The sequence below is a fragment of the Molothrus ater genome, chromosome 2 (genome assembly GCF_012460135.2).
Source record: "Molothrus ater isolate BHLD 08-10-18 breed brown headed cowbird chromosome 2, BPBGC_Mater_1.1, whole genome shotgun sequence".
NCBI lineage: Eukaryota > Metazoa > Chordata > Aves > Passeriformes > Icteridae > Molothrus > Molothrus ater.
The window spans coordinates 57,569,846-57,596,836 of record NC_050479.2 but is presented as its reverse complement, the minus strand read 5'-3'; the positions used below and the strand labels follow the sequence as shown (position 1 = coordinate 57,596,836).

General features: G+C 34.2%; 1 protein-coding gene across 5 annotated transcripts in view; it reads left to right on the top strand.

The window, feature by feature from the left end:
- The window catches only part of PCDH17 (protocadherin 17), an 89,782-nt gene that overhangs the window by 23,317 nt on the left and 39,474 nt on the right, over positions 1 to 26,991 (top strand). For 4 of the 5 annotated variants that reach the window (XM_036388538.1, XM_036388360.1, XM_036388301.1 and 1 more), the window contains exons 3-4: positions 6,061 to 6,119; positions 6,273 to 6,445. In XM_036388538.1, the coding sequence (XP_036244431.1) occupies positions 6,061 to 6,119; positions 6,273 to 6,445 (232 nt within the window). The remainder of the gene's footprint in view (positions 1 to 6,060; positions 6,120 to 6,272; positions 6,446 to 26,991) is intronic. The other variant, XM_036388632.1, reaches the window with a different exon arrangement.

Sequence of the window (26,991 nt, the reverse complement as noted above, 5' to 3'; positions counted from 1 at the left end):
TGCAGCAAGTGTGAAATTTCCCAAATATGTACAAGTCATATAAATTATATATCAAAAGCATTTTCAAAGGAATGAGAGCGGAGAGCACATAGTGGGATAATATTTTTTTTTTAATAGCCTATTTAATTTTGTCCTTGAAAGGAGTAGAATAACCTATGAGAGGTTTATGGCCAGTTTTTGGTTTTGTTGTTGTTTGTTTTTGCTATTGGGATAGCGAATTTTCTTAATGAAGTAAATCTTGTGGAAGCAAAAACTACTTTTTCAGGCTAACTATACACACTCACTGGCAGTCTTATACTGAGAAGTCTTTGCGAAAAATTGTACTATGTTGAACCCACACTGTTCCTAACAAAATGAAGACAATTGTCTGCTCTTTCAAAACTCAATTTGGCAGAATACAATTCTTTTGCCTCGAGAAGAGATTGCCATTATATAAGATCTTTGTTTCATGGGGGAAGGGTGAATACTTGGAATTCAGCTTTTAAAGAAAAGGCACAGAAGATGCTTGAATTAGATATTAAGTGGCAGTCTGATAAAGGTGAGAGATGTTTCATTTCATTTTTGCATTTAATGTTTAATTAAAAAGAAGTTAGAGTCAGCAAAGACATTTTGCTTTATTATAGTTCCAGGTATGAGCACCTACATAAAATGGAGCTGCATTAAATAATTTCAGAAAATGTGATACTTCTTCTTGTAATTCTCAGAAAAAATTATGAATATTCTAGTCGTCTAATATTCATAAATCTGATTAATGTCTAAGTCTTTTTTGTCATATTTTAGAGTACATCTTTCCCTTATATGACAATTATTTCTAGGCATAATTTGTCAAGAATACTTAAATATTGAATTTCTCTCTCTGTCCCTGTCTCTTTCTTTCTGACCTCCTCTTTTTCTTTGTAGGCATTGATGATTTTTTTTTTCTAATAGACAGACCTGTTGAGTTGCAAATTCTTTTTTAAAAAAAAATCTCTAATTTTATTCAAACAGTATGGAATACACCAAATATTGCTAGAAATCCTCAAAACTGTGGCATAAAAATGTTTTTATTAAAAAGTAAAGAGAAAGAGAAAAATAGTGACGAACCTCTAATTTTTAAGAAACAGTCTGCTTTTTGCAGCAATTCTTGAAAGCAGAAGACTTGTGAAGTTGTGTACTGTTCTCTTAATGAGCAATAGCAGATTTTTTGAAACCTGATTGATTATTACGGTGCTGTAATTCTAATCCTGAATTTAAAAAAAAATAGTGAGTGCAGAGCCACAGTAGGACTCCTTTGTATCTATAAAAATAGCATAATATTTCAACAGAAGTAAACACATATACCTTGTGAATATGAATTTATGAAAAGATAAAAAAAGGAAAAGAGATTAATATAGCCCATTGCTAAAAATATTCTTCATAATTCATTGTGTAATGCTTGGCCTAGGCTGGTTCAAGCTGTTTCCAGTGATGAGGTTTTTACTGTTTTTTTTCTTATGGGTTTATTTAAGGTTAATGGATCCTATGAAGAATTTGTTTCTCATACTCTGTTCTTGGCTATAATTTTTCATTATCCTTTCTCTAAATTAAACTTTTGGAAACTATAGCCATTCCAGAATTAATTAGTAGAAACTTAACAGTTGACTTTCAAACTTTCGAATGGTTTTATTTCTGAATCTATAAAATTTAGTATTCCAAATATACCATGTGAGACCTATACTTGGCAACAATTTAGTTTATCTAGGTCCTCGTGTGGTCATAATATACAAGTCCTGACAGGCGCAATAAACTGAATAGTTTTGTTGACAGTTGATGCACTTGGAAAGATATTCTATGTGCTGTTCATGAAAACACTGTCCAGTTAATGATTTTCCGAGTCCCATTATTGAACTTTAGCAATTATATTGTTGCTTTTGAAATTCCATACCAGAAAATCCAACCAGCTCAAGTTACCTAGGGAAGTTCTGGGTGCTCCATCCCTGGGGGTGTTCAACACCAAGTTGGATGGGTCTTTGAGCAAGCTGAACTGGTGTAAGGTATCCCTACCCTTTTTGGGGAGAGAATGGGTATCCCTATCCATTATGGAGAGATGAAATTTAAGGTCTTTTCCAACCCAGACTGTTCTATGATTCTATGAAAAGTATATTTTTCACAGGTTTAATTTGCCTCTTCTTTTATTTTCCTTCTCTTCAATTCACTGAAGTAAAAGGTAACAAAAACTGTATATTTTCTGAAAGGATGTAACCCTTTCTTTTTAAATTTTTGCAGCTTTTGAAAGGTTCCTATGCATTCTGACCTCTTTTTAAATGGCTTTTTTTAATGAGCTTCAACTTCTGAGAAAGCTGTATCAAATGCTTGTACAGAAATCCTCAGACATTTTTCTGCAACATTACACTAATGACGGTGTTCATAAAATTTCATATTTGATCCAGAGTCACATATTAGAACAGATAGGTAGAAGAAAATATTTCTAAAGGTCTGTTACAGCAACTGTTAAAAAAGAATACCTGTTGAATGGTTTAACAGCATACTCTCGTTGGAAATTAGCTGGTTCCACTAATCTGTGAAAATGAGCCATAAAACCAGGGCCACTTCTCTAAAGTGGCTTTGGACAGTTAGGTTGGTATCACAGACTTTAGTTTTCTGGTGGCAGTGGACATTACTGCTTTTTTTTTTTAATTTTAGATAACATTTGTCCTGCTACTGGAGAACCTGTGCTGTGGTAGCTGCTGGTGATCTAGTTGATACTCCAGCCCTCAGTCTTGAATCACAGAGATAAAAAAAATCACATTTCTTTACTGTTTAACTCTGGTGACTTTTGGAGACAGATTGTTCCCGGAGATTTTTTTGGAGGGAGAGTGAGAACGAGGGTGGAATCTGTTTTATTTTGTTCTTCAGAAAGTTAACGATGCTGGCATTTGAATAATTTTTGGTTATTTAGCAACAAACTGCAATTCCAGGCAATTCACTTCTGATCTGATGCATCTTATTTAGCTTTAACTATTGCACTGGACATCTTGCTGGTTGTCAAGATTCCCCCATGCCAATAATGTTCCCCAGGAGTATGATGTACCTGACACTAGATGACCAAATGGGATAGTTTGTATTTCTCGAAGGCACATTGAGGGATTTTGGCTGATTAGCTAGAGTAGCTGACTAGAATTTAGGTGGTTTTCTGCAGGTGAACTGTAACCTACCTTTAATCTGGAAGTCTGAAGTTTTGGTAATTTTGTTGTCCTAGAAAGGGCTGTATATCCAGAGAAGAACAAGAGGGTTTTTAGACTTTTTAGGTAGTATTTGTTTCTTTGAGTTACAGCTATGCAATTTAAAGAGGTATGATTAATTCATGAGCTGGAATGTGTAATATCACTTCCATAAATGTTAAAGTGTAAAAATTTAAGTATATGACCTCTCACTTCAACTGGGATTAAAACAAAAAAAAAAAAGATTTTAAGGGAGTTAGACATGTTAGACATTCGTCTCTCTCATCCATTGTGAAGCAGATGTTTACATTTCTAAGATTCCTCCAAACTGCCAAACCTTAAAATGATTTTATTTTATTTATCACAAATTTAATAGATATTTTCATACATGAAACAGTTCTCCCTTTGCTGCCCGTATCTCAGAGGACTGTTACAGCTCAACACAAGCATCATACCTTCATAATTCATAGAAGAAGGACTAATGCTTTTAGTGCAGAAAGAACAGTATTCAACTCTGAGCTCTGTGTCTGTATATGATCATCAAGTACTTACATTTGTTCTTTTGTAATAATGAACTTGCTGTGACATGGCATCCAATTCATAGTATTGCAAAATTTGCTTCATAGAAGCAAAATACAATATGAAAATAATTGGTAAAATTATTATCTAGGTCATTAAACGTCTTTAATGATTACCATAAATGCAGAATTTCTCAGCAGCTAAGATGTGGTCATATTTTCTATTTTAATATCTGTGTATTGGCTTACCAGGATGCATGAAATGCTCTTTTGCTATGAAAAAGCAGAGACAAAAAGAACGACTAGTTCTTACAGTGGTCCAGTTTACAGTTAAGTTCTTAGAACCATCAAAAAGGAGAAGTTATAATTATTTTCAGGACAAAAGTCTGACTTCTAATGGTAGAGAATGAATGAAAAAGCAGTTTATAGCAGGCATTTTGACTGCCAATGTAATGAAAAATGGAAATGTTGATTCTGGTAGCAGCTGTGTTTAAGAGGAGACAGATGTCTTACGTAAGTAAAAGCATAAGGTCAGTTTTCCTGGATATCTCTATTTGAGATATTAGACATAAAAAAGAGACATGAGTCCTGCAGTTGTAAAGGTTTATTCAGGTTGATAAGTGCTGGGTTCGGTAAGTGCCATAGTGGTTGTATATGAGTGTATATATATATCTCTTTTTGCTGCACAAAAGAGAGATATTAGCTTGAAACTTGTAAGAAGAAAAGAAACAGCAGAATTATAGCTGCTTCAAAAATATGATGTGCTGCATTTGAGAAATACACATAAGAATGCTGAAATATACCTCCTTTTTTGTTGTTTCCAATATTTGTTTTTTCTAACTTGATACATACTAAATGTGAAGATGAACTTTTATTCTAATTGCATATACTAAAGCTAGGATGGATGTGAATATAGTATGTGTTATAATCTTATTTTTTGAACAAAAGGATTTAGAAACTAGAAGAAAGTGCAGTGTACATTGACATACATGCTGAACGGAAGATGGTTCTATATTTTCCACCCCTTCTCTAAAACACAAATACATCCATGGTATACAAACACATCTATTTCACAAGTCCCTTGGGAGTAACAGGTGTCTGCCCAATTTCTGTTGCAAACAGCAGTGACTTAAATTCTGGATAAAACTTTTTGCCTCTTTTCCAAGCTCAAATACTCCAACCATACAAGAAGTCGCAAGTATTTCTAATTACCTCCTACTGATAAAACCAAAACAAAGATAAAAAAATGGGGAGTGGGGAGTGGCAGGGAAGTCCAAATATCTAAGATCCCCGTCACCTGTGTAAGCACTTGCTGCGTGACATTAAATCTCAGGCCCTCAGCTCCATTAATTGAGTGCTGGCCGTGTTACGGATACTGATCCGCTGGATGCTGCTGCGAAAGCCGGAGCTGCTGCGGAGCAGAGTGGTGTGATGTGAAGTGATGCAGAAAACAGTAGAAGCTCTGTCGCTAGGTCAGCTGCAAGGAGAAGTGACGTGCGTGAATGTACAGTATGCGGAGTTTTCTGAATGATGCAGTCTCTCTTTCTCCCAAAGAACTTCAGCTAATGATACAAGGGGAATTCAGTTCCCTTTGGCAGGACTCCATGTTGGTCTGGATCCTTTTAATACTTCTGCTTCTACAGTTACTTGGCTCGTGCTGCTAAAAATATACATGACAGACTTAATGAAAGTGTCTTCTTTTAAAAACTACTTGTCAGCAGTGATCATTCAATATTCTCATTTGCATGTGTGGTTCTCATTATTCTGAAATAGATATTAATACTGATGAAAATTAAAGAGAGGAAATCCAAATATTTTCATACTTGCATTTTTCCAGTAGCATCTGAGAAACCCCACAGCTAATCAGCCATCAATTTTCTTGATTTTTTGTTTATTTTTTTCAATTCAAGTGTAATATAGCAGCATACAAAACTGTATTACAGCAGCAAGAGCTTCAGAATCCCAGTAGATGATGTAATTATGATTAAAAATTAGTATTATTGAATAATTCACTTTTTTAATATGCAAGAGTTATTTTTTTCTCTCATTTTCAATAACCATCAGTCTTAATATCTATCTAATGAAAAAACATAAACAGAGTCATCTGTCAGGTTACTAACAGAGAATGCCACTTATTGGAGCTTCATTGTTTACTTTAGCAGGTAATTTGTGGACCGGAATCATTTAATTGTTCTGAGCACATAATTACATGCCAGCATTTTCCAATTTAATTAAAATGTACAAATCTGAAGATTAAGGGAATTTTTGAATTATTAATCATTTCTCCTCTAGGAAATCTTGTTGCTCTGCAGGAGATTTGTCCAGTGTACAACTATACGTATTTTTTTCCTTCTCTTTCACAGACAGACAATTTTCCCGCAGAGCCCAATTACATGGGCAGCAGGCAGCAGTTTGTTCAAAGGTAAGGCCTATTAAATAACTTTCTTGGCTTCCCCATTTGCATTCTTGTCAAAATTGCTTTGCCAGAGAGTACAATTCAACTTAGAACAAGTAAATACAACACTCTCTCTCTCTTTTTTTCTTTTTTTTTCTTTTTTTTCAATATGTTTTTCAGTAGCTCCACGTTCAAGGATCCAGAAAGAGCCAGCTTGAGGGACAGCGGGCATGGGGACAGTGATCAGGCTGACAGTGACCAAGACACTAACAAAGGCTCCTGCTGTGACATGTCTGTTAGGGAGGCACTCAAGATGAAAACTACTTCAACTAAAAGCCAGCCACTTGAACAAGGTGAGTGAAGTCTGCAATGCCTACAAAAGCGTAAAGTCTAAAACCTCATTATCAACCTATTAGTATTGCAGTTGTGGTTTATCAGAAAGGAGTAAACCGCTGATATTATTATCAGAGAAAACAGTAAATCTTGTCATTAGCCCAGAAAAAAGAACACAGTATCTTTCAGAATGAACATAAAATGAAACCACAAGTGTCCAAGGCAGATTAAAAAAAAAAAAATTAGTACTTTTGAAAAGGATTAGGATATACTCTATCACCACTGGCATTGCCTGTGATATATTATATACAATCCTTCTGTCAAAGCCTGATTTAGAAATTCAAACTAGACACAACTGCAACAGATAAAAGAACACCAGTCATTTATATTCCTCATGTAGTTTGGAGAAGAGGAAAAGAAAATGCTTTGCATAAAAGACAAGAGTAAAAATGAATCAGAAGAGGTTTTCATTTCATGGATGCATTTTCCTATTTATAAGGTTGATTCCACAATTAAGACTACCGTAAGAAGTGTCTTATATACTAATACTAATAAAATCTTATTTTCAGTGTACTTTCATTCACATCCTGTGAAGGTAGCAAAGATTGAGACTGTCTGTGAAACAGCAAAATGACTTAGATCAGGACAATGACAAAGTTCTCTGCCAACATTCATTCTGACAAACAAGCATAATTATTTCCTCAAACTGTGTCCAATTCTTTTTTTTTTCAGATGTGTTTTATCTAATTAGGAGGTTTTTTATTTCCAAGGATGCACTTCTTTTTTTTAGAGAATCAGACAGACAAAGCACTTGAGCATTCTCTGCCTTTATGTTTTGCTTCCATGCTGTAAGCAATAAAGAAGTGCATCACTGAATGATTTTTAAATGTTTTGTGTGTTTTCCATTATTTTACTTTGTTGTGGGGAGGGTGTCTCAGTGTTAAAGATAGTTAGGAAATTAGTAAATCAGTCAGCCTTAATAAGAAGTTATATTTCTAATTAAGCAGAAATATCCGATAAGCTTTTTATTAATTGTTGATTAATTGGACCTCGGTTTTTCACCTCTTAGCTTAGTCTGATGTGTAGTACAGTCATAAGGAAATACATATTCAACTTCATTTTTCTGATTATGTTGAGATTGCAATATAATTTTTGCAGTGCAGAATATTTAGAATGCTGAAGTATAATTTATTCTTTATACATTTGGAGGTTGACCTTATATGTGACCTTATTTTCCAAGTAATAAATGCTGGAAAGATTATTTTTTCCTGACCTTTTGCCACAGCAACTCCCTGCTTATAATTGGACATTGATCTGTATAAAGATGCAGTGCAGGATTTTTTTTTAAAGAAGCTATTGGAACATATGTCTTATTCTCTCAGTTTTGTGTGACATGAAGAAAAAAATTCTGGATTTCCATCTATCAAGTATAGCAATGAAAGAGCTTTCAAATTTTTAAAGTTTCACTAGGAAACTATCTAGTATGCAGATTAGAAATGACTGTTTTTAAGAAAAGGACTGTATGGCCAGTGTTCATAATACTGCAGTTTGTCAGCAGCATCAAACTCAATTCTGGTCAAAATATATGCAATCTAGTAAGCACATTATGCCAACCAATCCCATTGCTTAATTTCATTAAAATGCAAAGAGTTAGATGAAGGTTTACATTTGTCATTATACCTAGTTGAGCTGCCCTATTCATCAAGGAAAATTTATTCCAATCACTCAGATGAATTCTTCATGTTCATCTGAAATATATATTGAATTGTGGACGTTAAGTACTGTCAGCCACTGATCTACAGCAGTGGCTGTTTATGTGAATTTCTTTGCTGAAGAAAATAAATAATGGGGATAGAGAGACAAACTATTTTTTCCATTTTTTAAAATATTTTTCTTTCCTCCAAATATAATTACGAATAGTAATGATATAAATTTGTTTGCTTGAATGAACTCTTCTGTCTCTAGTGTGCTGTAATAAAATCATTGTTGTAATATGAAAACTGAACCTGCATCAAGCACCTTATGAGATTTCAGGTCATCGCAGTAACAAATGTGGTGCTATGTGATGTTCCCAATGAAATCAATGATTACTTGTCATTGAGCTTAGTATGATTAGGGTTCTTAGCCCAATGTAATATTTCTCTTTTGAAAGAAGATAAATAAAATTGTTTTCTCTAGTCATAAGCCAAGTTGAAGGAGGGTAAGAAATATGATATATGTGATTAGGGTAGAAAAATAATTTAATTTTTCTTTAGAGAAAAATTGTTTTCTGGGAAAAGGAGATGGAAAGCTTGCTAGAAACAATTGTCTCCAGCAATGCCTGAAGCAATATCAGAAGTTGTGTTTCTGTCATCATTCTGGATTATATACAGGGATGGGAATTCGCTATTTTGTAGCCATGTTCTAGGCTTGATTATTGTCTTTTAAAGATATTTAAAATACTTTAGCTTCTGCTATTAGAACAACACTAATAATTAAATCTTAGGAAATTATTGAAAAATCATCTGGATTAACTATGAAGTTAGGATCTCGATGTGAGAATCCTAATTAAAAAATGACTTAAGTTTGACATATTCTTCATGTAATTCCAAACACTATTGTCAGGCATCCAATTCTGCCCATGGCAGTAATAAGAATTCTGATTGCACCAGTGTTTTGACTACAGTTTTGAGCCACTCTAGCCCAAATTAAAAGGCCATACTGTGATAAAAAGTGTGTTGGCAGCACTACAGCAATTGTGCTTCTCTCAGTAACAAAGTAGGAAATTTTACAAAAATAATTTTTTGTAGACAAGATCTCTTCTGATTTCAGCATGAGATGGAAAGCAGTCAAACTTACTTTATGATTTTCATTTAATTAATGAAAACAGTGAATGATAGAGCCTGTCAGTTTACTATTGAAATATTTGATTTCAAGGAAAATATATCCTGATAGCAAGTTTTGTCTGGTAGTGATTTTAAACATTTTCACAAATGAGAAAGACAATGTAAATTAGATATAATTAATTTGATAATTAATGAAATGCTTATAGAATGGCCTTGATGAAAGCAGAAAACCCCCCCAAACTGTAAAAATTATCATGACAGTAAGTCTTATGTTTCAATAAGCACGTCCCACTTTAGTTATCTCAGCCTTATTCTCACTTGCTGTTATATCCAAGCCACCTTCTGCATAAGAATATCTCTTATAGTCTCTTAAGCCTACTTGTGCTATCTTAATCAGCTGTCTTACTAAACAGCTTTTTCCATATGCCTGCTACTCTTTTAATATAATGGTTTTGGATAAATTAGACTTGTTTACCTGTCTTTTTTTCCACTTCTATTGCTGATACTTTAAACCCTATCACTAGTTTGGACAGTTTGAGATCACCCTACACAGAAGTCTTACAAGAATTATTAGTTTTGAACACATCTATTGTAGCATGTAATATTCACTTTTTGCATTTAAATAACAATTGTTTTGTATGGTATGGTTTAAGAATAACATCAATAATCTATATTTCTTTAAAGTTATCCAAAGCTGGAAATTATATCATAACCCATAAAACATAAACAATAATATCTACAAGGGAGCAGTAAAACAGCAAGATGTTAATTTTATACTTAGTGAATCCTGCATATGCTTACCTTATAATCAGTAAAGAATACCAAGTTATGGACTTTTCTGTAGTTACTCATAAATTATTGTCTTTGTTAGATTTCCCCAGGAATTTTTAGTTTCTTTTTCTTTTGTTCTGTTTTTTTTTTTTTTTTCTGTCTGTGTTTTCTTGTTCCATTGTAAATCTACACTTTCATGTGTTTGTCAAAAAAACTTCAAGGGATTAAATATCTCCAAATTCAGTAGCTTTGTTGAATTTTTGCTTTATCACTGTGCGTTACATCTTTCTTTCAACACAGTTTCTTGCCATTCACAGCTGCATCCCATAGAAGAGCCATTTCTACATTTGCTGTTGCCTCATTAACAATAGTGTGGATCCTGAGAATAAAGAAAATAACCAGAAGTAACTGCTTGGAGGAAGGGTGAAATTAAACTCTTCATAGCATAGTTGTCAGGGTCTCCTCTAGGACTAAGGCTGCCCATCAGGCTTTTCTGTAAAAGAGCACCATTTTTGTGTAGGGTGTTGTTACTAGTATGAAGAAATGTAATGTATCTACATGAAAAAAGTGATACTAAGTCTAATTTGAAAATATAATAGGTCTTCATCACAACAAAAATACATTTGCATCACAACTTATGCAGTTCTGCATGTAAGTCTTAGAGATAAAAATTATATCAGTTCTAGAGACTCTCTATGAACAGTTTGTTACCCTTTGTGTTTGCCCACTGAATGTGTTCACATAAGTCTGTAGTAACTTGTTCATTTGCAGTCTCCGTTTCTAAACAAGACTCATCCTAGAAATCAAGTATCCTGCATTATCCATCTGCAGCAGAGCAGAAATTGCAAAAATTTTTTACCACAATTTTTCTGGGCTATCCATTAATTTTCTTGGCATAATCTTGCTAGAGTCTTTTGGATAATTAAAATCCATTCTGTTTAACTGAGTTAGAATCAGTCTAGACTGATAAGTGCAGAAAGTTAATCAAGCACATTTCTGCTGTCTGACATCACCACCAATGCTTTCCATGCCATTGGGAATGATGAGTTCTTTTATGAATACACCAGCTTAATGAGATAATAGGAAGATTGTGGAGAAATATTTCTTTTCAAAGTTTGCAAAACTGGTGATGGCCTTTTCTAAGAAACTGATGGAGGCTGGGAGTCTCCAGGAGCTGGCAAAACATGTGAAATCTTTTGTTCAACAATGCTTCCTCACATAGGTTTTCTCGTCTGGACAGAACATCTATCACATTCTCTCTGTGCTCCGAATATCTGTCAGACTGCTCTTCTTGCTCTGACACCACTTAATAGTCTTTATGTCCAGCACTACCATCCTTTCTTACTTGCTAACTTCTAATATGGTCAGGTAAGATGCTAACTTGCTGTTTACTTGCACACAGTATCCATTTTCCAATTTCACCTGATGAATTGATTTCCAGGAAAGCTCTAAGAGCAACTTAATTGTATTGAGGGTCTCTTTCCTTTTTTTTGGTATGTCTCAGTCGTAGAATCTGTTTCTAGAACTGTAAATTCTGGAAATTTTTAGGTGAAGCCCACACAAAATGAGGTATTGAGTCTTGCATTTTCTGCTTCTTTTTTGTTCTTTTCTATATATTTTTCTCATCTTTTCTTTTGGTTTTGTGTTTTGTGGAAGCACATGTATGATCCTAGATGAGGACTAGCATAGGTCAAAGAAAACTTATCTGTAATGTAACTGTTTCTGATTGACCAAATTAGTTATCAATAAGAGATATTTGATTTTAGCCTTATTCTACTGATGAGATTTTAAGATTTAAATGTAGGTAGAAATGCAGAGCTTTATGAAAAATAATTCTTTGACATCTACTCTGGTGTGCATAGCAAGTTCAATATGACACTGCAGCCACTGACATTACTTCTTTCCTTTTTTCTGCTGTGATTACTTGGTTCAGTGAAACATTACTTCTAAATATATGAGAATTACCAGCATTATTATTGGTTTCATACTACTTATAAGTCTTTGTGAATAGTGATATTGAATCTTCGATTGGGATTAAACTCTTAAATTTATATTTCACTTTTAGTCAGAAGAAACTTATAAAAAGTTTCAAATGTTCTAAGTGTCTTGATCTCAAGCATTTTAAGATGATCTAATACTTTTGCAAGATTTTGTTACCTGGGCTGAGCTAGACTGTGCAACTATTCAATAGTTCCCTTTTTTTGAGAGATCAGAATTATATTCTCCCTTGTAACCAAAGTTAATGAACTACAGAGAAAAATGCAGGTCAGTTGCCTTTGCTGTACAGATGATTGTCAGCTTTTCTCATGTTAATACCTAGTAATCTATGACATATCTTTTGCTGTATAATGTCTACAGCAAATTATATTATGGATTTAGACAAAATAAAGCGAAAACTCTCATATCTGCCAACTTTTTTTCACTCAGAGTATTATGTTGAATATCTCTCATGGTTTAGCTTCTATTCTTAGACAATCTCCTAGTCTACCAGTCAATTTAAGTTCATCTTTTAGATTTCAGGTATTTTTATACCAAGTTGAGATTTATGATTGAAGCTGTGTGACAGTTTCAAAGCAGAATCCACTTTGTTTGGTGCTTCCTCGTTATAGGTGGGAGGGCTCCCAGGCACAGCTTCACCAGTGTGCTCGTCTCAGAAGTACACAAGCAGCTTTGGTTTTCAAGCAATGCTATACAGATAATGTGTGAGGAAGAAAATTTTTGTCCTAAATGAACAGGAAAGTCAGAAAAAGAAGTGAAGTGGCATCCTACAGGAGAAGGGCTATATTCACTTAATGCTTCATGACTTCTCTGCCTCTATTTTGTTGACACAAAATAGAAGAGTGGTGCAAACATTCTAGCAGCTGAAGTGACAGTGAATACAGTTTGCATCAGATTGCTTTAGCCTATTATTGCTGCCTGTAATTGCCCATTATGCTGCATTTCAACCGGTGCTGTGTTCTGCCAAACTGGGGTTTTAATCAGGTACATATTTCATCACCTGGCAGATTATTGCCATTACATATCTGGTAGCTGTGAAATTTTGTGAGCAGCATATCCCACAATTAATGCATTTAGCCAAAGATAAGGGGGAAAATTTTTATAACTGACTTTCAAAACATACAGAAAGAGCTTTCTCCATCAGTAGACACAAATATGTCACTGTGGCAGAGAGGGATTACAGCCATTCAGCACAACTTCATCTATGCACCATTTGGTGTGTCATGCTACATTTTTAGGTAATTTCATTTCTCCTCCATATTATTTCTACTATTTTATAATTTAAAAATACTTCAGTAGTTGAAAATTATGTGTATTTTGGACCTGTTTTGTTTTCATTGGATGCTTCACTATCGAATCAATTTAGATAATGCCCTTACTAACATCTGAAAAGTTCATGACTACACCAATAAAAGTATTCATAAATTTCAGAAGAGTTTTCTTTGATGAGCTTATTTGCAAATTAATTCATACCATGCACTTCAAGATCACAAGTCTATTACCATAAGTCTCGTATCTGAGATTCTAATATTTGGTGCTGTAGCTGTTGGTGCTCATCTTTCCGCTTTACTTCAGAGGCAACAAAGCAGAATATCCCTCCCCTGTCACTAGTGGAAATCTCATTACATCCTTGCTGTACTTTCTGTTTTGACACTGCCTTTCCTGGGGCTGAGCACAGTTATTGTACTGCAGTTTGTTCTTGAAAGGCTTAGAATCCATAAGTTATCTTTTCACTTTATTCCCACCAGAAGAGCAAGGGAAGGATTTGCAGTTCTCAGTAAGATGAGGTCCTTCTATGTCAAAATCATTATCTTCAGCTAACATTTCTTCTTTTCAGATTCTTTTTATAAATTGAAAGAAAAGTGGGGGCATAGAAAGATCAACAACTTTTGAAACAAGGAAATCAGAAAATAAATAGTTTTCATAGTATCAGGTTTTATGCATTTCCCTGGGTGATAAATGGATGTTCACTACTTGTGCTTACTTTTGTTAATGAATATTTTAGGGCATATATTCATATATTGGATGAATACTTAATATCAAGGAAACTATTGTAACAGAACTAGAGAGTCTATTCCTTCCTCTTGCTCTGTGTCTGAAAATGTCCTTGAATGGTGTACTTACAGGTTTCTTTTAATTAAGCTTACATAGAATTAGAGTATTAAAAAAAACCCCATACATATGAAGGTATGTGTGTTTATTCAATAATATAGAGAAGGAAAATAAATCCATATTCTCTCATCATTTGAAATCATCATTTTATGATTTATGTATCTCCTCTTATTAAGTCAACAGAAAATACTGATATGATAAACCACAATAGTGGTCAAGATTTAACAAAATCCCATTGCATATTGCAGCCACATTCTTTTCATCAAAAAGAAGCAATGTTCTGCAGATGGAGTTCCCATGAAGATGACACATATTATTAGATGACACATATTAGTTGGAAATCTGAATTATTGTATTTATCAATAGTTCTATGTCCAGCTGGGGAAGACAAAAGAGAAGTGTCTTAAATAAGAGACAGGAGTTAATTATTCCATTCAGCAATGCTTTAGCTGGAATACTACTAATTGTATTTTGTTCTTCTGGAACAAAGAGTATCTCCTAATATCTGTGCACGCTAATAGAGACTGTCCTTTTCATGGCCTTTTTTCTGTTTACATACTACTTTTCTTCTATGCCATGGCTTCCAGAGGGGGAAATGTGGTTTATTTTAATTTGGGCCTGAGTTGCAGCATGCTCTAATTAGGGATACATCTACAGTATGCAGTTTGTGGGCATATGTTAGAGATAGATCTGGAAGGATTAAAAATCAAAAAAGAGGTATAATAACAGCAGAAAATAAAGGTTTGTGAAACATTGCCTGTAGGTGAAGTTTGAAAGAAGTGTTTGTTTAGAATCTGTGTGTGTTTAAATGAAGAAGGACTGGAGTGAAGCATAACAAAGGTCTTTGTGTATATAAAGTTGTTATAAACAGGATAGTGCTTGCATTTTCTTTTCTTTTTGTTTAATTTTCTGGGAGAAGTATTTAAGTTACATTTGAGACAGAGCTTTATAATAAAGAGGTGTAGGCACTGTAGTAGACTATCCCTGTAAGTTAAAGAATACCCTTTCCTGGAGATTTTTAAAACAGATTAAATACACATTTGTCAGTGATAATCTACATTTATTTTAAACTGTCCAGGGCCAGAGGATCCACTCTAGTCCTGCTTTTTATGGTGCCAGAATGAAATATGGGGATGTATTGCACTGTCCAATCCTGAGTAAAACATACTGAAAGAAAATATTTGCTCTGATCTGTTCCTCATTGTCTTCTCTGTGAACATCTTCATCTTGAAGAACTCACCATGTTAGAGAATTGCAGGGAGTGTGGATTATTAGTGCTTCCCAACAATAATATGCAGCATTTAGCATGGTCTTGGCTGAGAGACAGAGCTGCAGAACAATTAACCAATGGAACTTAGTGAGTCCATGTCTCTGTAGACAAAGTCTCTGTACTCCAGTGATACACAGTGCCATGGATCAGCCTCTGTGCACCTACTGCCCAACTGGATCTCCAGAATGGCAGAACAGCTGGTTTCCATTCCCTGCTGCTGCTTTCTCCTATTCCAGCTGCTGCACTCAAATAACCTCCCTCCCCCAAGTGGGCTTCATATGGTTTGAAAGGGACTTAATGTACCTCAGTGCACAGGGAACTTTTGATGCATATTTCATCATGTTTCAGTTCTTTCTACAGGGAGCACTGCATGTATAACAGATGTTCCTGACTACTACCCTTTCCTGAAGGTGACATGCCCTTTTTTGTGTTTCATCTCGAATGTATATAGAGCTGGTAATGCCTGCACGGTACTAAAAAATAGTGCTCCATGGCTGCCCCTGTGCCGCATGCCAAGCTATATTTAATTCCATCTGCTCCCCTCTGCAGAGTGAAATGGAGAAGAGCATATGCCCAGTATAACCAAGTCACACTGTGGCACAGATAATACCCCTTTATTTAAGAAAAGTATCAGTATTTTTTTTAAATTTAGGGCCCTATTCTTCCAGGTTTTTTTAATTCATAAATTGTTTATATAAATTAGTGGGGATGTTCATGTAATTACATATCAAAAATGAATAGTCTTTTATTATGTATTATTATTAATGCTGTTTTATTAATATTGTATTGTACATATGTAGTATACATGTCTATATATGTCCACATACATACCTATAAATACAAAAATAAGACATCATTAATGATATCCCTGAAAACCAAATTTTTTAATCTATATAAATCCTAACATTATAGAAAATTTTATTTTATGCTTGCTTGTTTTAAAAATGCCACTATGAGAAAAATTCACAAATCTATTTACAAAAAACACTCAATTTTTTTCATAAAGGTTGTTTTAGAAAGAATAATAATTCCGAGGCAAAAGCTGTCAGAATAAAATAGAGTATATAATTGTAAAGTGGTACTTTACAAATAAAGTTTTAAAATATCTATTTAATAATGTATAGCACTATCTGACCCAATTTTTATTTGAACAAATGAATACAGTTCTTACATAAAAAATGCAGTTTAGAGACAAGATCTCTAGACAGATACAGAGCCCAAACAACCTTTCAAAAGGTGCAAATCAAACATAAAAAAAGAAAACAGAAACAGAACTGTGTCTGCTCTGACCCTGTGGAGAGAGTTTTGCAGCACATCTGTAACCTTCATGGCCCTGGGAAGTGTATACTGGATCTGTGTGTGCTGCTGAATATGAATATCCCTGCACTCTGTGGGACATTCCTGCACTTTATCGGAATATTCCTGCATTTCATGTCTGATCAGTTTTAACTAGTCATATTTCTTTTCAGCATTGCTAATTTGATTTGAAGCAAGGATTCTGTCCCTTATCCTTATGGTATTTTGTTTTTGTTAGAAAAGTTCACATAAATTGCTTCTTTTTGAGGGGAAGTACATGAGTAGACAAGGATGGAGACACAAAGCTACAGTGAACATTGAAGCTACTGCTGTAAGGAAAGCTTTAAACTCAGCTTTACTTGCTGGTCTTCTGCTTTTTTGCTTCTCAGGATTACCAGAGTACATGAATAACCAGAGCCATTGCTGAACTGGACCATTAAAATTATTTTAAAAAATCCAACCAAACAAAAACAAAAAACAAACAAACTAACCCAAAAAACCCAAAAACCAAAAAAACCCCAACCAACCAAAAAATAGAACAACCCAAAAAGACCCAACAACAACAAAACACCCAGACAAAACAAAACAAAACAAAATTATTTTGGCATTCATGTTTGCAATAAAAAAATAAGTCAAGTAATTTGGACCTCCAAAATAAAACTCTCTCAAAATTTGTTTTCTTCATTATATTGACAGTGAAAATAAAATCCCAGAAGGTGTTTAAGCCCATGGCATATAAAATTGTGAATTTTTCTTATGGATACCTTTTTTTTATACAAAAGTATTGACAATATTTATATTTTTGTTACATTTATAGTCTGTTTATTCATTCTTTATTATTAATGAATATTTTCATTCCTTTATATTTTTATATGTTTTTTTTCTGTGCATTCACTTTTTTTTCTTAGTTTATGGAGAATAACAGAAATATGTTGCTAAAATTTTGGCACAAGAAAAGAGCCTCCCAAACACCGTCTGGACTGTTACTGATTAGTGTGATCTCACCTTCCTTTTGTTATTGAGAAATTTTACCTCAATTACTAATTCACCATTATTTTACAGTGATTTCAGGAGATGTGTAACCCTCATAGGTATGGCAAAATAAACCAGTATTTAAAACCTCAAAATACACCAGTATTTAAAGCCTGAGAACTTCATTGCTACTTAGAACCTAAAGATTACGTTAAATTCTTTAAAGACATAGATTCAGATGTCAGTAGAGGCTCAGATTTATTAGTGAACTTATTAAATGTCTTTTTCTGATATGCATAAGTATGGAAACCTCTCACAGAGTGAGAGTTAAAGGAAGAAAAAGAAAAAAAATATTAACTTAGATGTTAAGGGGGTGGGAACATAATGTGTAACACAGAGGAGAAAAGAAAACCAAACAAGCAAACATAACATTCAGATTTCATAGGAACAAAGAAACTGTTTGAGGTAGTGGTTTTTTGTTAAATTTAATTCTCTGCTGAAAAGTGATAAAAATTTGTATTTTTTTCTAGAATCGAGCTGTATTTAGATATTTATAAACTGGAAATATTTCATATCAGAAAAGTGCTTGCTTTTTTGCAGAAATTTATCATGGTCAGCAGAACTGTACTACCTTGCCCATATTTAATCAACACAGTATGCTATTTTTTTTTTTGTTATAAATTTACAAAATATATCTTTGCTTTTTTGATTCAGTGTCAGGTAATATAATTTTTTTGCATAAGCCTTTGTATTAAAAAAATAAGTTTTCACAAAACTTGGATGATATTTTTCCTTTAGATGTGTGAACATAATACTCTGGAAAATAGAAAAAAAATTAAGAAAAATGTTTAAGACAGCTAAAAGTACGCTTCAAAATCTTAATGAAATACAGGATATTCTAGTTAATGGCATCTTCATTTAGACTGAATTTTACATTTCCAAAATAGATTTGAAACTAAGGCACTGGTTTTCTTCTAGATTTTTAGCCTTCTATAAATACAACAATATGGACAGACCTGAGGGTTTTGTTAGTTACAAAAAAAAGGAACAGAATGCTTCCCAAACCTCTACATTTTCTAACCCTGTTGAAGAAAAGAACAGCCACATGTTCTCAGGAACATTGTCCCTATCATTTCACCTACTATCTCACCTCCACCTGAGCTAGTTGCCCTAATTCTTTATAGTTAATTAGCTGATGAGCTCTCTAGAACTGCTGAGGAGTGTGAGGTACTTCCAGAGTATGATTCTTTTGATCTGTTTAAGATGAATCACATCCTCTTTACTGTCAGTAAAAGATGACTAACTGATATAAATAACTGTATATACCTAAACCTATGAAAGAAGAATTTCTTTGCAGGTTTTGAGGGAATGAGCTTTTTGCAGACTGACTATTGTTTATTACAAGTTTTGGGCTTCTGTGTTTCTTATTTGTGTTAGAGGTGTTAATTGTTCCAGCCCAAATTTATTCTGGAGACATCATCACAAATTTATTTAGCAAATCTTTCCCATTTCATCAGTCATGCTGTAGAGGTGTTGAATCTCTCTTCCATGGCAGAAATATGATTTCTGTTTGCATGCCTGTTATTCTCTCTTCCACATATTTGCAGATGGGAACTGTTTTTTCTCTCACAAAACCAGGCGACTGTGTAAGGTGCATTATTTTTTATGCTTCACTTAAATATTTATCTACTTGGCTTTTGGTTTGGATTTATATGGCCAAATTGGTAGTGCCAGAAGCAATGGAGTATGGTGTGTTGGAGGTTTAAAATTAGAATCTGAGATCAACCTTCTAAAAAGCCCTATGTGCTGAAATGCCTTACTGAAATGACTCACAAGAAAAGAAGTCGTGGTCTTGGATTATATGGACTTCTTAAAATCAAAATAAATTAACCTATTTATGTGACTGCTGGAACTATTTTAATTTAATTAAATACCAAGGGATGAAGAAATATATTAATTTAAGGATTGATCTCTGTGTAACATATCTGTTCCTTACATAATGTTAATCTTCAGTAAATTTTTATCATTTGGTGAATGGAAGTAATTCATGAACTTTTTAAGCCTAGCTCCTTATAACATCTAAGACAGTTCTTGTATGTTCATTAAATAACAATGGATTCTGGAATAGCTGTTAATCCCCAGCAAATACATTTAAGAATCAACTGGCATTTCATAAACATACAGGAGCAATCCTATTAAATCTAAGTAAATATTTGTTTAAGAAACTTTAATTCTATCCCATTTTATCACACCCACTGTAGGGTGTGCCGCTATGATGGCAAGGTGAGCTTTATCTGCATGAGTACACCTGCCACTCTCCTCTCAGCTCCATCAGCAGAGCCAGCTGCTGGAGGTGCTGCACATGCTGGCACAAAGAAGTGTGCTTCTAACCTTTCTGCACTGTGCCCCTGAAAGAGATAAACTAAAATAAATATATATTCATATAACTACATGAATGTCAGTTTTCTGCCAAATAGCTGTGAGAAATGGGGTTGTCATATATATTTTTCACACTTCTAGATGACATATCTTTGCCAGCAATGCTTCACAATATAGATCTGGTCTCACAAGTTGCTATTCAGCATCAGCGTTATTGATAGAGAACATAGTCTGCTTTCTTGCAAGGCTCACACAGAGAAAGATTGAACTGCATTTTTGGCAAATTGAACACTGTTGTCAGGAATATGTTACACACCTTCTCATGTACAGATTAACCCTAATAATGACTATTTAACTCTGTAAGTGCCTCTCAGAACTATCTTAGAAAATAAATCCTCTATACTGTACATCACTCAAATACTTACGACTGTATTCTGCTTTTGTGTTTGCTCTTTCAGCTTTGTTAATGTAAAAACAAGTAACAGAGTAACCATCCTATCTGGATTATTTTTCACTCTCTCTCAAGGCAGTCCCTTTTCTTTGGGAAATTTGAGTATTTTCTTCTGATGGTTCAGTTTTTTACCCACAAAAAAAAAAAATTTTTTTTGGTTTCTCCAGTATTTAACTACTTCTGCAAAGAATGAGAAAATAGAGAAGTAATTTATAAAACAAACAAATCCTCCCCATTTTAAGATAAAAAATAATGATTTCTTGTGAAAATATTAATTAGAAAGTTTTAAATGACTACATATTGGTATTTCAGAAATTAAGGGAAATATAATTTAGATTAAGGTCCCATATAATACTTTATGCTTTGCTATTTACAGCTAAATTTGTAGTTCACAAAATATTCTAAGTTTATATATTTTACAGAACAGGAAATCCAAAGTGTTTATTACTATAAATAGTGTAACAATTTCTTCAGTTTACATCCTTGCACAGCTTTTAATATCTCTCTACCTTGCCTTGTATCAATAGAGCTAATACAGGCCAATTTAACCCTTAATATTATTTCTGATTTGGGGTTTAGATCGCTCAGCTTTTTGAAAATTACCTAAGTTTTTTATTTACTACCATCAGAAAATTTCACTCTGAGAAAGATAAGAATTCAATATTATGATTATTATATTCCTGGAAAAAATACTAGCAATTTTCAAAAGGAGGGACTTTAAGCTTAAAGCAGTAACTTAGTAATAATATTGGATAAATAAAAGAATTAATGAAAAGGCAGGTAAATTTTCTATTGGACATATGAAATTTTTAACTGTATTCCTTCTGTGACTTCTCATAATTCGGGTCTCATCTTTCTTTTTCTATGTCACCATTCCAGTGTAGATTGTAAAATGTAGCTTGTCTGGGGCAGTCATGCTGGTAGCTACATATGCATTTGATTTTATGATACTAAATTCTTAATAAGGAATTATTTTAATTTTTTGGTACAGATAATTTAATATCTTTTATTAAACTGAACTAAGCTAGTACTTAAAAATAGCTCCCTGACATTCAGAATAATGGATATGAAAGCAAGAGTAATAAAAATTGCTGGGAAGGTGCAGTGCAAGCACTGATTCAGCAACTACCACACTGATTTAAACATTTTCTTTGGTACATAAGATATTAATCTGTAGGGCTTTAAAAGCGTTTGAAAACAACCCCACCTAAAAAGGGTTGAGGTGTGGAAGTTACACATGGAGTAACAGACTGACTCATTGTGCAGTCTAGGACAACAGTAGTATGTGTTTGTCCTTCACTTACAGCAGATGAAGGTAATTCAATCATCCACCCAAATGCCAAATCTGAGTCACCTTGTGGAATTTCCTGTTACTCCAGCGTTTGCACAGAGACTTCAGGACAATTGCAATTAAGAGACTAAAGGAAAGAATGCAAGAAAATAAAAAAAAAAAAGGACATTTTTTGTCAGCCCTGTGAGGATTTTTGTTTTGTGATTTTGTGTTACAGACACTTAACTTGTCCTGTACGACAATCTCTACAACTTTGGTGTGTGTACAAACACACTGCTTTTGATTGAAACCTGCCACCTGATAATTTCACTGGCAGTGCCTAGTTCTTGCTTTAGGAGGAACAGTAAATAATTGTTTCCTATTAGTCTTCTCAGTGACAATCACGATTCAAAAATCTTTTCATATTTTCCCTTTGTTGTGTCTTCTTCAAGCTGAAAAACGTTAGTCTATTAAATCTCTTCTCTTATGAAAGCCTTTTCATAACTTTGATCATCTTTTTTGTCTTTTCAGTACTATTATATTCTTTTGAACATGGCATGAGCAGATCTGAATACAGAAGTCTAGACACAGTAGCTATGGATTAAAAGAGTAATGTTCTGTGGTTTAATCTTTATTCTTTTCCAAAATACCTTCTTTTTCTAACTGCTCTGCTGATGAATTATGAGCTGACATCTTCATTTAGCTGTCCAGACTAATACAGAGATTAGTTTTAGAGTCCCTTGCTTGGGTATTGAGAGTTGTTACTATTTTCCATCATGTATATTACCTGCATTTATTGACACGGAATCTCATGTGCCAATTACTACTTTTTCAATTGCATGACATCTATCTGCAACTCTTCACAGTCTCAGATTTTGCTATTCACTTTTGTTTGATACCAAAGCTAATTTAAGTGATGCTGTTACAATGCTCAAATTTCATATTTGGATTCCATATGGTCTGCTGATTTGTTAGGAGTAATTTTACTCTATTAATCTTTTAGTTCTAGTCAGTTTTAATGACTCATTTCTATCCCCAAAATATCTGCATTGTAGGAATCACCCTGGGTTTCTTCTTTCCAAAAGTTTTTTTTTTACTTTTTTTTTAATTATTATTTTTTTAGGAGCGGGTACTTATGACCTTATTTTCTTTCAGCACTCTGTATGTGCAGATTCTCTGTTAGCCTCACTGATCCTCTGGCAGACTTTCATTTTTTCTGATTTTTTTGATGAAATTCCTCATTAATTTCTGCGTCATGAACAAATAATCCTCAAAAGCTTTTTCATACTTCCTTACAATATTGTAACATTTCATGTGTTGTACTTAATTCATTTTTCTCATCCTAATTTTCTCACAATTTTGACTTTTTTCAAAGTATCTTTTTACTCTGGCTTTTTACATGGCTTTCTTCAGTCTGCTATTTCGCCATGCTGGCAGTTTTTTTGTCCTTCAAAAGCGTTTTTGATAAGTGGTATACAGTTTCTCTGGACTCCTAATATAGTATCTTTAGGCAGTCTGTCATGCTGTCTGCAAGGATTTAGTCTTTTAGTTGCCCTCTTCAATTTCTTTTCAAAAAGCTTTGTCATGTTCAGGTAGCTCCCATTTTTTTTAGTTAAATGATACTGTAGCTTTTTTTTTTCCTTTCCTTTTTCTCTTTTCTGTAGATGTTAAATTTGAGAGCTTAGTGGCCAGCATTACAGTGTAACTTATAGTTACTTTTTCCACCTGGCTGTTAAATGCTAAAAAATAAATCAAGTAAGCACTGTTTATCCTCTCCTGAACTCTTTGACTAGTTGTTATAAGTGCATTGTACTTCATCATTCCTATGTAATTTGTATCTTGGAATTATAATTATGCTGTGTTACACTGGCTGTTTTCTTCCTATTACCTTTGTGAGGCATCTTTTGCATCACATTCCTCTCTTACAACCAGCTGCTGTAGTTCTAATCCTTTAGGCTTTAAAAAAAAAGCTTAGAATCAAGTAAATACTTGATTTTGGTCTGGTTACCAATTTTTACATTCCCTGTTCAATTAGGATTTTATTTGCTGAAATTTTTCTTTGCAATTCCCTCTCCGAATATGACCAACATTTACTCTGCCCTATTTTTTTACCTTTTTCACTTTACAGTTTGTGACTTCACTCTACTTGATAACTTATCTGAGATTACTAGCTTTTCTATACCTGTCACTTGACTTCAATCTAAAAAACATTATCATAGACAATTCAAATGTCACCAGCCTTTGGTTTGCATAATGCCTAGTCTTCTTGAATATGCACCATTCATAACAAACATTTCCTTGGTTGGTATTTACTATACCTTCCCCTTACCAATTTTCAATCTAAAAGAGTATATGAGCTTTGGCATCTAAAATTCAGAAAGTAGAAGCAGAATCTCTACAGAAATGTGGAAATGCTGCAGAAATGTGATGTCATTTTCAGTTCTTTCTAAGGCCTTTCTTTTCTCTCTTTCTCAGTAAGAGAGAAAAGAAAAAAAGGAGACACATTTATTCCAAATCAATATAGAGAGATCCTTAGCTGTCTCTTTTTCATCTTGAATTTTATGTCTTGCTTGTGATTCAATTGACTCAAGTCTGCCTCTTCATAATGAATTTTTATGAGAGAGACTTGATAGTTATACCTGTAACTAATGTTCAAGTAAAATTCAATGTTGTACTTCCTTTTTTAATGGAAAAAATACCCACACCATATATTGGTTGTCTTTGATGACTGCCACCAATTTCCTATTTTCAGCTCCTTCTGGTTTTTATTCTCACTCTTCCTGGGAGTTTTGGCAACTAAGGATAACCTTTTTACGTACATATACAGACAATGTCCATTTTTTCCTTGGTAATATCACATATCAAAGGCAACAATGATATTTTTATTGTTCCCTTGTTACACAAATTTCCAAATTCCTTGTACATTATCCTCTTGTCATTTCGACTCTCCTCACCCTTGGAAAAACACTTTTAGAGATCTTTCACACTGTATTGTGGCAAAATTCTGCTTAGGAATGCAAACATTATTATTACCATTTTTCCCTCAATTTAGCACAAATTTTTGATTTTTTTTCTATTTTTACACAGTGAGGCACATGTGAAAACTTGTCTAAATTAACCTTGCAGAGCTATTTTTTTAATCTTTATTTAGGCTTAAAGTACAGTCAGTCACTTCGCCTGAGCTTAAATCCAAGTTAATCCAAAGTGTCAAAGTGAGTAAGAGTAAAGAGAATCAGGACATTTTAGATCTGAATAAGAATTAGAAAAACAAGTAATGAAAAGAGTAAAACAAGAAGAGTATAAGAATATCTACTTAGTGGTTTGATGCAATTGAGCAAATCTTCTTTATCTGTCTTCTTTAATTTTTCAGACTGTTTCTGTGTAGCCTCAGACAGAAGTAGGTGTGCTTTTACGTGCTCTGGTATTCACTATGGAGGTTTTTCATCAAAGAAATGCCTTGAGATGCTTTTCCACCTGATGTTCAAACCTCTTTTATGGGCTGCAGTGGAATCTGTTTGGGTTGCTGTAGCTCCTGACTAGGCTGCCATAGCTTTGTAGGGATTGCTGCAGCTTCTTGGTTGAATCTGGTTAACACAAGGTCATTATACCTGAGAGAAGCATGTTGGTAATGCATCCTCATTCACCTATTGCTCAGATCCTATCAGTAACACCTTCATACTCTTACTTTTTGCAAATAAACCATGGCGCTCCGATGTCAGGGATTCTCTGACCCTGAAACTGAGCTCAATAGCCTGGCCACAGGCATAGCTTGTAGTCTCTTTTACCCTGCAGTACAGAAAAGTCACCTCCTTGTGTAACCACCAAGAGTCCATTTCACAGAATTTCTGTAAAGGTTCAAGGTAAAATCCAAAAAGAACATTATGCTAAGAAGAAGGAACACACAGCCATGAATCCTGGCTATGCTGACTTCTGAATTATGTCTGCAACATGAGAGCTGGATCAGGCCAAAGGTGGGCTCAGCACAACTCCAGCTGCATGGAAATTACAGGTACAGCTTTTACTCTAGACAGTTTTCTGCTCTGGCAGTTTTACACTTATTAAGCCAGATTCGGCTAAAGAATCCATAGAAAAGGAATCAACATTTTGAGCTCCACAGAGTGTCACTCATGTTCTCAGACAAGAATAGGAGTCTCGCAGTTTATCTAAGGGGCTTAACATTTTTTTTCCTCCAATTCTCATTCAATTACAATATATATTTATTTAAAATTCCATCATCTGGAACCTTAGGAAAAGATAACTTCTTTCCATTTCAGTTTTACAAAGAGGTTAAAGTAACAACTGAAACTTGTGGAATATTTGACCCAGACATGTCCTGTTAATAGCTTGCTTGCTGATTCAAACGAGCGATGCCATCAATGCTGTATTCAGGATTTCCTTACTGAAAAGAACAAAACAGGTCTGAATGTAATGTTATGGTACACTGCTCTGTCAGGTTGAACAGCTCAAAGGTAGACAAAGATACCTGCAACTCTGTTCAGCTGAGCTTGAATTCCACCCTGATGCATGCTGAGAGTAAGCATTATATGCTTTACTCTCAGCGGTGACTGCCAGCCGTGTAACTCTTCAAGTATATCCTGCCATTTGTTCTATCCAGCAGAAATGGGTTTCATTCCAAAGGAGCTCTTCCAAATACTTCAAGGAATAGTGCGCAAGGAGGGTGAGTTCAGGAAAAAAAAAAAAAAGAAAAGAAAAAGACAGTAGTTTTATATAAAAGGAAACAAAATCCATCCTGTTTCCTTGTGAAAAGCTTTAGAATGTAAAAAAAAAAAATAAATTTTGAAGTCATATTTCTTGTGAAAAGACAAAGAAAGGTACAGGGCATTATTTTGTTAAGAACAGTATGCTGAAGTCCATAGGATTCAGATCTTACCTAACCTTTAATCACAATTCCAGGTGCCAGGTGCCTCTTCTTGCAGCTTGCGAGAGCCATCTACCTCAGACATTTAGATATCGATGTGAGAGTTGCCTGTGCTCAACTGTTTACTGGGAAAGTGTCCTGGATGTGACCCCATAACTCTGTTGAAATAATTTTATCTCACTGGACCCTGATTTTCATTAGAAGAGTGGGAATTTGATATGTGGATGGGGAGCAGTAGGCATGGTGTATCCCAGCAGATCCACACAATGCAAGTTTGCTGTAGCCATGGAGGTGTTAATGAGAGGCTTGACTTTCCAACCTGTAGCTAACAGATGTGGCTGCT